Raw genomic sequence first — 11046 nt, forward strand, 5'->3', positions numbered from 1 at the left:
CCCTGCCCATGGCAGGGGGGTTGGAACTAGATGGTCTTTAAGGTCCCTTCCAGCCCGAACCATCCTATGATTCTATGGTCCCACTGCGCCCTGCTTCGTGTCGGCTTTGTGTGAACTGCAGTGCGACTTTGGTCCTGAAAGGGAAATATGTTAAACTCTTTGTTGGTTAGTTTTTTTTTCTCTTTCTGCATGAACAGTAGTGCGTTTTTCCCACGTTCTGAAATTTTGCTCAGAAATTGAGAATTCAGAGTACGAAATGAAGTCAAACATCCTTGCTTGGTGTTACTGACTTTTATTGAGAGCTCAGATAAATGCAGCATGCCATCATGAAATGAGAGAGAGGATTGTGGCTAAAAATCAGTGATTAAAAGACAGTTATGAAGGATGAAATTGCACGCTGACCAATGTCAACTATCATACAAGAAGCAAATTTTCTGTCAAAGAATGAACTTGATTCAAATTTAATTTTTACTGAAAAATTTCAATTAGATGGCACTCAAGGTCTTCAGAATATTTAGGTTTCAATCCTTTTTCTTCCGACCAAAGGCTTTATCCAGGCCGCTGGGGATCTTAAGGCAAGATTCAAAGAGTAGTACCATTTTTCTAGGAATGAGACTGATGAGACAAACACCAAGTTAGCCTTGTGCTTTTTTAGAAAAATGTACTCTATAAATAAAGAAATGATAAATTCGTTATATGTGCTCCATACTTCTAGTGTCTGGCAATAACACGTTTGGTGCTCCCCGGTTATAAATGGGGGGAATGAATGACAGACCAAGCCACTTCGTGAAAGCCCAGCCAGCGGTGGAGGCAGCTTCTGGAAGCAGACAGTTCTAGCCCAGGCATTGCTCCCAGTGTCCCATCCCAGGAAAATTTTTGAAATTTCTATGCCCAACTATAACTTAAGATGTGTATTAGAGGGAGAAGTGGCCAGAGGAATGCTATTCACTTAGATTATTAAAAATTAAACCCGCTGTTTCTTCATAATCGGGTACATGTAACTGGATTGACAGCAGGAATATTAACTAAAGGACTGTTTTTACTAAACTTGCCTGCTGATTTTGCAGGTATATGGCAAAGGAAGGAAGACAATGATGGAAGACAAGTCACATTCTTACGTTTTGAAAGCGAGAAAGTGTAAAATCAGAGGCATGAACAGATAAAACTTTTCCTTTTGAATTGCATTCACGATCTTGCTGGCTACATACTCAGCATCATAAACAGGAAGAAAAAGGGAGTTTCTGGTAAAACAAGAAACAAAGAATTACGAAATTACAAAAATTTACTTTTGAGATGTGTTCTAAGGCAGAAATCATTTAATTAAATCATTTAAGAATCTTTTCCCACCCCCTCAAGTAGTCTTGAAAAGGAGTCTCCAGTCCTCTTTGTTCCTTCTATCACCAAAATAAATTGAAAACACTTTGGTGATATTGTGCATTTTAATGTCTAATGAGTAACTTTTTGTGCAAGCCCTGCTCAGACCCTAATGAAGTTAATGCCCACAGTGATTGCGGCATTGAAAACTTTCCAGCTAATCCGTAGTATCTGCTGTTCAATGCACAAGAGTTCCACCCTCTGCATACGTTCTCCTTTTCTACTGTAGATGTTGAGGTGACAGCTAAATAGATCAGGACCAGGCCTGTTTCCAGCCAGGAGAAAGGCTGTGCTCTACTCAATATGTGCTACTACAGGATGATGAATGGTGGAAGCAGGAGCAGAGCCCTGAAAAGCCAGGATCGCTGGTACTGCTCTACTGCAATGGCTAATTCGGTGCTTGCAGCCCCTCCCATCACTACAACCATACAGCCACCCACCAGATACTACCATCACAGCCACTCTCACCCAGAGAAGTGTAGTACCTGCTAATACAGGTAGCGGGGCATAGTTAATAATGACAGGTCATGAGCATCCTGACAGCCATAGCTGTAGCCACAGTGCCAAAATTACCTGGGGCAGAGAACCTCAACGGCGCCCATTCTACGGACAAATAAGGTTGCCTTAAATACTGCTGAGCATCCCTAACCATTCTTTGACTGTGAGGTTACTACACAGTCCCTGTTGCACATCAGTTATTAATTGTACGCAAGGCTTGGATTTCTTATGTCAAGAGACACAGTTGCATCTGCCAATAAGGCAAAAATACTGAATTGAAAAGGAAATCAACCTTATAATAGCTAGAGACAAAATATGGCATATCTAGATTATTTTTTACATATTTAGTAGTACACAATCTAAGTTTTACTTACTCAGTTTGAAAACCTTTAGCTAGGTCAGTATTAACAAAACCAGGGCAAATGATTGTGGTTTTAATGCCATGTTTTCCTGCATGATACAGTTCCGAATGTAAGGCTTCCATCATTCCAATGATTGCATACTTACTTCCAGCATAATCTGAAAAGCGAAGAAAGAAGAAATATCCAAAATATGTCAAAAACACCACAGGAAGTGTTACATACAGAATTTAATGTTTTGTAATACTATTTAAGCCCTGATATTACTTAGTTATATAATTAGCAGTCTTGTAACTTAGTATTTTAAGGATGCTGTGCGTATTGGTGATACTAACTCTGCAGGTTAATGGCTCTTCCCATGATTGATACACAGTAGTCTAAAGATAAGATTAATCCTTTCCAGAGGACTTTTTCTGCAGTGCATTACAGAGACATATGGGAAGATGAGCTTATTCGACATTTTATGTGCATTTACAGATACTCATAGACAAGCTAGGCATTCTTTCAGTTCAGAGTGTCTTCACCATTTAATATCACAGGTTGCATTTCAGGAAGAACTATTTCTAGTGGTAAAAATCTAAATACCCTACTTAGAAATGCTGCTTCAACCTATTACTACTTCTTCTCCTCCTCCTAATTTGCCCTGCAATTATAATAGCATTCTGTTTGCCCAGGAAGACTCAATTTTGTCTGATTTTTATTGTTTAATGAATGTACGGAACTCCATCCTTGGAGATAATAAAAATTTGCCCTCACAAGGGTCTATGCAACCTATGCAAGTTGGGCCTGCTTTTATTTGGGGGTATGGACCAGATGACCTCCAGAGATTCCTTCCCAAATTATTCTACAATTTTACGACTGTAAGGACTTTATTTTAATATAGGGATTTGCATGTGGTTTCCTCAGGCTTTTTCAAATGTGTGTGAAAATAGTTGTTAGATACAATGAAATCAAATTTTGTTAAAAAGAATAACTTCAAAAACTATCATCAGAGACAGTTTGTTATTCTTCGGGGATTCACCCATAGTGGAGGACGGAACCATACAACCTAAAAATGCATAGGTGCTAAGGTGTAAAAAGTTATAATGTATAAAAAGTTGGGCAGGTCCACCCTCAGAAGCCTTACAGTTAGATGATGAAAGCTGGATGTGACCTATTATCAATACCGAATCTGACCCAACGATAACAGGTGGCAAATAAACACTACAGTAACACCATCAGTCAGCAGAAGAAACAAAAGATACTTATTACACTGAAGTTCACATTCTCATAGGGTGACCTAAGATGCCAGAAAGGCTTGAGGTGAGACTGGGCGGCAGACCCAGGCAGACCCAGGCTGATGAAATAGTCAGGACTGTAGCAGACAGCTCTCCTGAGGGAAACAGCTGAGAATATGGAGCTGTTAAATAGCATAAAACACAGTTCATTCAAATTAATTTTAATGAAAATTCTCCCAAAATGCCTTCTAGACCTGAAAACCATTTTTCAACTAATTGTACAGTTCCAGGTGTAACCCACGTGTGTCTCAGGACTGTGAACATTCATCTGCATGGAACCTGCCATGAGAAAGTGTTAGACAACCTGTACGCAGGGCTCCCTCCTGCTGCACACGTATGGCTGTATTGTCCTTCTTCTGTGGAGGGAAGACAGGCTGCAGTCAGACAGTAAAATCTGCAGTGAGCTCCCTGTGCCACTCATGCAACATGCCACCATCGTCCTCTTCAGTCCACCACCACCTTTCGTATCTGCAGGCTCTTCCTTAGTGTTCAATATATCAGTATAAACTGCTAAAGCCAAGCATTTACGAGATCTTCAGGAAAAGTTATTGGTGAGTACACCTCATTTGTAATGGTACTGGAGGATACTAACCTGACATTCTGTAGACTCCCAACAGTCCTGCCGCACTGGCTGTGCTAACCAGGTGTCCACGGTTACAGGTCATCATGGCTGGAAGAAAGGCCTTGCAAGTCTAAAAGACATATAAAAAAAACCCTTTATAACTAGACATGCCAAAAATGTCACATTACAAATTAGGCTTTACAACCCGATATGCTTTCTGGGGCTTCAATATACAAGAAGCTCAACTGTAATTCTATCTCTGTAAGAATTTATAAATAAGGAACAGAATGTCTTTGAATGACTATCCTCTATCTGAAGATCTGTCGCCATTAAAATCGTGCAATTAAAAGCAGCAAAGTTTGTATTTTCTCTGCCTCCTGGCTCCTCACAGTTTGTGTGTACTTGAGACTATTACCAAAGATTTGGTACACAAGAGGGAGCTAGAAGTCAACACATCGAGGGGAGCTCAGCCGCCTATGGGCCCTATGTGTTACAAACCGAACCGCGTGACAACTCCTCAGACCGCGGCTGTGGGTGACACTAACTATAGAAGGAGGATGCTAGTGTTTTATGAGGGGGAAGATAAGAAAAAAGACAAGAGCAGTAAAAAAAATATTTCAATAGCCGAGATATGCTGCAATGTCTATTCGACTCCAGATGTCTGTGCCTAGTACATGTTTTTTTTGGGTTGAGGGCCCACAGTCACTGTCCTCCTGCCCTATGTCTCTTCAGGCCTGTCAGGAAGAACATGTCTCCTAATCCCTTTGCCTCAAGTGTTTGGAAGAATGATGCACTGTGGGCTGGGAAATGATTAGAGGACTTCTATCTGCAATGATTTTCCGTTGAGAAATGCCATTTAGCGAGGCAGTTGCAAGGCTACATTTTTCCCTGATGCAGGCTGGTCACTCAGGCATATAAACAACACATGCAAGAGGGGGCAAGAGTAACACTTCCTCACAACAAACTTCCTAAAGGTCAGCTGAGACCCCAAATAACAGCAAATTCCCTCAGAGGTATGAAAACAAAGCGAAGGTAATACATACTATCCAGACGAATTTTCTGTGTACACTAAGCAGATGGTGGCTAGGAATGAAAGCACGACCAGAAGACTGACACCAACACGTGCAGCACAGAGTCATAGAATCATTTAGGTTGGAAAAGACCTTTAAGATCGTGGAGTCCAACCGTAAACGTAACACTGCCAAGTCCACAACTAAACCATGGTTGTGCCTTCATGAATGCGGCAAGTCTATTAGACAAAGCCTTCTGATGCCAGCAAACAGGAAAGAAAAGTCACGTGCCACCATGTCAGCATTAACTTCAGCCACAGCTGTTACAGACAGAGCGTGTTTCATGACATCGTTGCACAAACTTTTGATTTATCAGAGTGCCCAGGCAGGTTTGTGTTAACGTTACTGAGGCACAGCGGGGAGGCTGTCAATTTGGTGTGTCTCCAATTACAGGATGATTAAAAAGATGTATCTTCCCCCATACGTATCTTCCCCCCATCCCTATTCCATATTGGGTTCCCCAGCTAGGTGCCACCGTGGTGATTTTCACACGAAAATACTTGCCTGTACCCTTCGGTCACCTGGGAGAGAAAAAAATACATTACCCAGACTTGAGAGAGGAAGTTGACTCTTAAGGTCTTTTCAAAATCTGCATCTGGAATGTCACAGAACTTTTTCCCAAGCAGTATGCCAGCATTATTGATTAGAATAGTGACATCCCCAACTTCATTTCTAACCTGAATAAAAAAAAGGATAAACAGAAAGCTTTAGAAGGTACCCTTGCCTCTTGTGCTTCATTTATGAAAATGTTTAGTGATATGTGCAGTTATTTATATCTCTACTGGAAACAGAATTATGTTAAGAGCTGTTGTACTACATCAGATCAAAGGTCCATCTAGACTCATAGCCCTCGTCTCATGGTGGAAAGCAGTAAAAAAAGAGCCAGGATTCTAAGGTCTCCTCCATCATACTCCTCAATTTTTCACACTCTGCAGCTTAACTTCTTACTGAGAGAGATAAGGAATCTATACCTTTGTATGTAATATATCCCCATGGGTTTATTTTTTTTTTTCCCCAAGAAGTTGTCTAATTGCTTTCTGAACTCCAGAATACTTTTGGTTTTCACCAGCACCTAAGGTAATGAGTTACAAAGCTTTAGTGTGCACTGTGAGCATGCTTTAATTGCAACCTGAACATTTCTTGTCCCCTATTTCTGGTATTGTGAGAATCTGTATTCCTCAGCCAACCCTGTTCAACCCCTTTTCCAGATCATTTCTATTGAACAGGAAAGAATTCACTGCAGATCCCTGGGGGATACCTATCCCTTGAGTACAGAAGCATGTACCAGGAAATCGATAACATCACTTGGAGAGAAGGCCAAAATCACCATTTGGGTTTGTTATAAAAAGATTTTATCCCATGATTTGCATCTGTATCAAAGCAGATGGCCAAGATTTACTTAAGAGTATTAAGAATCAGCCTCACTGCAGAGATTCTTGTGCTAGAAGCAAAGGGTTATTTGATGTCTCAAAAATTATGGAATGACTACAAAAACATAAAAATCCCAGATATGCTGCTGTCTGGCAATCTGGAAATAGGTGCTTGGATCTGATGCCCCGATATTTGACCTTTCTTTGGCTCTTTCAGGGCAACTTAGTGTTCAGTGAAGACTCGTTTGCTATTCCTCCAGCTGTGTCAGGCTTTCTCCTTGTCATAGGCAAGCAGGGCTCAGATCCAAGCACCTTTCCACCCACAGAAATGAATGCAAATCTAGACACTGCTGAGTGTGGCAGGAATGCCCAAATCTTCCTTTGTGGGGTGCATCTGTACTTTCTCCCCACTTGTACCTTTTAACTACTGTGTGAGACCAGCTGATGGTTCTCTTTTTCTTCACATGACAACATAGCTTCCCCAGTGGCAGTGTTTTACTTAATCTGGCTTCGTTTGACCTGTTTACTCGCTACCTCAAAAAATGTGGGAAGCCTGACTTCCATTTCGAAAAAGTCAAACTGATTATTCTTCATTATGTGTTTCTCCAGGTATCTATTGATTCTTCTCTTTATTATCATTTCTACCAATTTTCTGTAAGACAGGTTTGTAGTTTCTTTGTGTCCTCTCAAATGCTCTTTAAAACTGGCATATCTCCTACTCTTCGTTCCTTGGACACTTGTTATAGCATAACACTCCCCCCCCGCCCCATCCCATGAATTTCTAGCTCATCAGATCCATATCTGATTTCCTTCAGAATTCCCAGGTGGACACACCCTGATCCTGAAAATTACTTGCTGTTCACTTTACCAGTTTATTCTAAAACCTCTTCTTTAGGGACTTTGAGGATTCAATTTGCTTCCTGTAAAGAAAGCTTCTGTTATGGGAAAATACCTAGGTTTTTCTGCAGTGAATATACCAAATAAAAGCAATGGCTTTAGCTTTTCTGCTGTCGATTTATCATCAGTGTCCAAGCTCAAGACTATTCATATTATCAATCAAAACGTTGAAGGCATTTCCAAGAGTGGAGGTGGCCCCTAGCTGGAAAACTTTTGATCTAAAAAAATTTTCTGGCTCCATCATGACTGTTCAATGCATGCAAATACCTACAAAGACGTTGGTATTGTTAACAATAATTTAACACCTTAGTAGCAATTCCTGAATTTTAAACAGCTCTTTGAGTTTCTGCTTGCAGGTCAGCCTGTGCACTTCAGATACTCTTTGCTGATAGGGGCACAGCACATTCTGCAGGCTGGAGCCCCACAGCTGATTCGGTTAATGTGTTTGGAGACTGAGAAATACTTGAGTGCACAAAACAAACATTTTGAGACTCTGTTAAACTAAGAACAAACAAAGCCTTTCAAAACGTTCAGCATCCCCAGGAAAGTCCAACAAAGAAAATACTTACATAAGCTTAAACTAACCATTCTGGTGCGTGTCTTTGCAAGAAGCAGATATCATTTATGGGAATAGGGATTAGATGCCAATTTAAACTGTTATTTTTTAAAGAGATTTGATTTCAGTAAATTCTAAAGTGAGTTTTTTCCTTGCAAAAAGGGGATTCTAGAAGAATTGCTGTTTGATATATAGTGTAATTCCAAATAAAGATCAAGCGTCACATTTGAAGTACTGACCACAAGTTGCTCAGACCAATTTTTCATCTTGCTGGGAAGTGATAACAGATATTAAGATTGTTGAAATTACTGGGATTCTTACTCCAAAATTGCAGGAGTCGTAATCGACGCATTCACAGTGAAGATCACATCGTCTGTACTACCCAAGTAATTGGCAAGGGTCGCCCTCCTTGACCACTCTGTCTTGGGTCAGCACAGAAGAGTCAACAACCTGCTCATGTCTGCAGATGTACTGTTATAACACGATATGTCCTTGCCTGCACTGCACAGCTAATACTACAATACCATACAAAATACTGCAATACAAAATACTGCACGACCAATACCACAAGAACACTTGTGGTTCTTAACATCTACAACCGATGGCATTTTTTTCTGTGCGCTGTTAATTGGCTTTGCCCCAAATGCTGCTGGCAAGTACGGGTAAAATAACACCTTGCTGACAACAAGCAGCAGAATTGCAGTTCCGGATACTTACAGATCCTGAATCCAACTTACCCTTTAGAAGTACTTTTCATTGGTAACATGTCTTGAGGACAAACACTTATTTCAAACTTTGATAGCCGCGTTCAGAAAGAATTAATCTGTTTTGGTTAAAATTAAAAGCAACAACCACAAAGCAAAGCACCCCTCTGACAACTCATACAAAATTAATGTTAAATTTCAAGGCTATTCCAAAACAATGTATCAACATTCACACGTCATGAAATATTTTAGATAATTTCTCTGATGCATGCCTTCGGACACAGAATGTCAAAGACGTGACTTGAGAGTCATGTATATAACTACATATACCGAGTATTTAAGTAAAAAGAAGAAATTATCCTTGTATGAAACGGCAGAGCGGGATACTGGATTATAAGTGAGGTTATACTGGGAAATATTTTCAGACAATATGCAGTTAAAGGACAAGCAAAAATTAATAATATTATTTTAATGTCCAATTTCTGGGCTCTGATAAAAGAGAGGAAAAAAAAGTTTACGAAGCGTAGGTCAGCACAGCAGAAGAGTCTCATTTAAAATGGAGTCTTCTCTGTCTTATTTTCCATCTGGATTGACCAAAAAATAGACTGAAGCTCAATCAATTTGACTGGAGAACAGGCATGTCCTGATGACGTTTTTGAAACCATTACACCCTTACAGAACTACAGTTTTCTAAACAAAGGGACAAAGAAAAAGACCTCTTCCCCCCTTACAATTTCCACTGTTTTTTGTTTATTTTATGTTTTTATTTTATTTTTTTTATTTCTTGATATGTTAAAGAAATTTTAAAGCCTAAACAAGCTAATACATGGAGATAAACTCTGCTGTATGTTTTACTATACTCTTAATCTAAAAGAAGTTACCATCACACAATGAAGACTGGAAAGAGAGAGATCTTGACAGAAGAGATCAAACCCAGTTACTTTTTTATGAACATAGTTTAAGTTCATCTAGAAATTATTCGTAAAAAAGAGTCATTGCCCTATATGATTACTTCCGTTTAGTGAATAGTACAGTTCCTAACAAAAAATTTCAATAGCATATACTATTAAAAAGAAGCAAAACCATCAGACATGAGAAGCCAAATCAGAAGCCAGAAGCTGTATCTTACCTTGTCTGCCTGTTCATAGACCTCCTCCCTATTGCTGCAGTCACAGTGGTAGGCAAACACTCGTTTAGCTCCGTTTTTTTCGGCTAATCTGCTTGTTTCTTTGTTACCTTCATCATCAATGTCCCAAAGAACCAAGGTTGCTCCCAAAGGAGCAAAATTTAAGGCAATCTGCCTTCCAATCCCATTTGCGGAGCCAGTAATAAGCACTATTTCCCCAGCAAATTTTTTTTTGCATGGAGGAAATATGAGTAAGATTAAATTCTCAAAAACTAAAACAATCAATAATTTCAGGAACTGTAGTATCTTCAGGATGCTTCTGAAGTTGAACATGATTTTTCAGGCACAAACACCGCTCTTCTGTTATACAAACCCAGAAATACAATATGTTACTGGCCCTTCAAAACACTGAGATATTGACTAAAAGAAGAGATTGACTTTCAAACAGCTATTTCTTTCACATTGTTCTTTTGTGCAGGTACGAAATACATTACTAAAGACTTGTTTTGTGAAAGCTTCTGGATTCTTACTAGTAAGATTAAAGTATTGTGCTAGATCCTACACGCCTGCTGTTTCGTTCCAGAGTCATCAGCTTCCTAGGTTTTTAGAAAGGTTTGGTAACATACATTTTATACATGCATGTTGTGGCAATGGCTACTGAGTACTTTGTTTTCATAGGGAGGTGACGTTAGCTGAGCAAAAAAGTACTGAAAACACTGCTGTGATATCAAGGTGTCCTCCTTAGCAGAAGATATTATCTGCTGTTTCGGAAAGCAGGCAACCTATCTACACCTTGTCTATTTTCCGACACCGTGTGGCCGAAATCACACAGCCTATTTTAATTTGTGGGCAAATGACCAACCACAGAGAAAAGCACGGCCCTGTGAGTTATGAACCTGCATTTAGACCATACCGTTTCCACGACGGCGTTTGAGGATGGGAAAGGCAAGGCTCGGGAGAAGGCGCTCCCACCCAGCCCCACCGCCCCCATCCCGCTGACGGGGGCTGCGGCCCCGGGGGGGTCACACCCGCCTCCCCGCCGCTTCGGTCCCCTCCTCGCTTCCCTCCGGAGCGCTGAGCGACCCCTCCGGAGCCCGGCGGGCTGCCCCCGGCGCCCTCCCGCCCGGTCCCCGCAGCCCCCAGCTCCCCGCCGGCCCCGGCCGCCCCGCACCTGCCTCCCTGCCCCGCCCCGGGGCTTCGGCTCCGGCTCTGGCTCTGAGGAGGAGGGTGTCGGTCCCGAGTTGACTTCCCAA

At 40.9% G+C, this 11046-nt stretch overlaps 1 protein-coding gene across 1 annotated transcript; it reads right to left on the minus strand.

Annotated features, from left to right (window-relative positions):
- Positions 1–521: 521 nt before the first annotated feature.
- LOC141739559 (epidermal retinol dehydrogenase 2-like) lies at positions 522–10126 on the minus strand. The gene is made up of 6 exons (XM_074577062.1): positions 9797–10126; positions 5686–5817; positions 4101–4200; positions 2247–2391; positions 1119–1241; positions 522–615 (listed from the first exon to the last, which is right to left on the minus strand). The coding sequence occupies exons 1-6, from the start codon at positions 10124–10126 to the stop codon at positions 522–524; spliced, it is 924 nt and encodes a 307-aa protein (XP_074433163.1).
- Positions 10127–11046: the final 920 nt, after the last annotated feature.

The sequence above is a fragment of the Larus michahellis genome, chromosome 2 (genome assembly GCF_964199755.1).
Source record: "Larus michahellis chromosome 2, bLarMic1.1, whole genome shotgun sequence".
Classification (NCBI taxonomy): domain Eukaryota; kingdom Metazoa; phylum Chordata; class Aves; order Charadriiformes; family Laridae; genus Larus; species Larus michahellis.

What these genes read in the sequence shown, in the direction of transcription:
- LOC141739559 (XM_074577062.1), bottom strand. Translation starts at nt 10,126, where the DNA reads ATGTTCAACTTCAGAAGCATCCTGAAGATACTACAGTTCCTGAAATTA. An exon ending in GGGAGTCTACAGAATGTCAG is followed by an intron (nt 2,392 to 4,100) that starts GTTAGTATCCTC and finishes TTCGCTTTTCAG; the next exon opens with ATTATGCTGGAAGTAAGTAT. An exon ending in GCTAAAGGTTTTCAAACTGA is followed by an intron (nt 1,242 to 2,246) that starts GTAAGTAAAACT and finishes TTGTTTTACCAG; the next exon opens with AAACTCCCTTTTTCTTCCTG.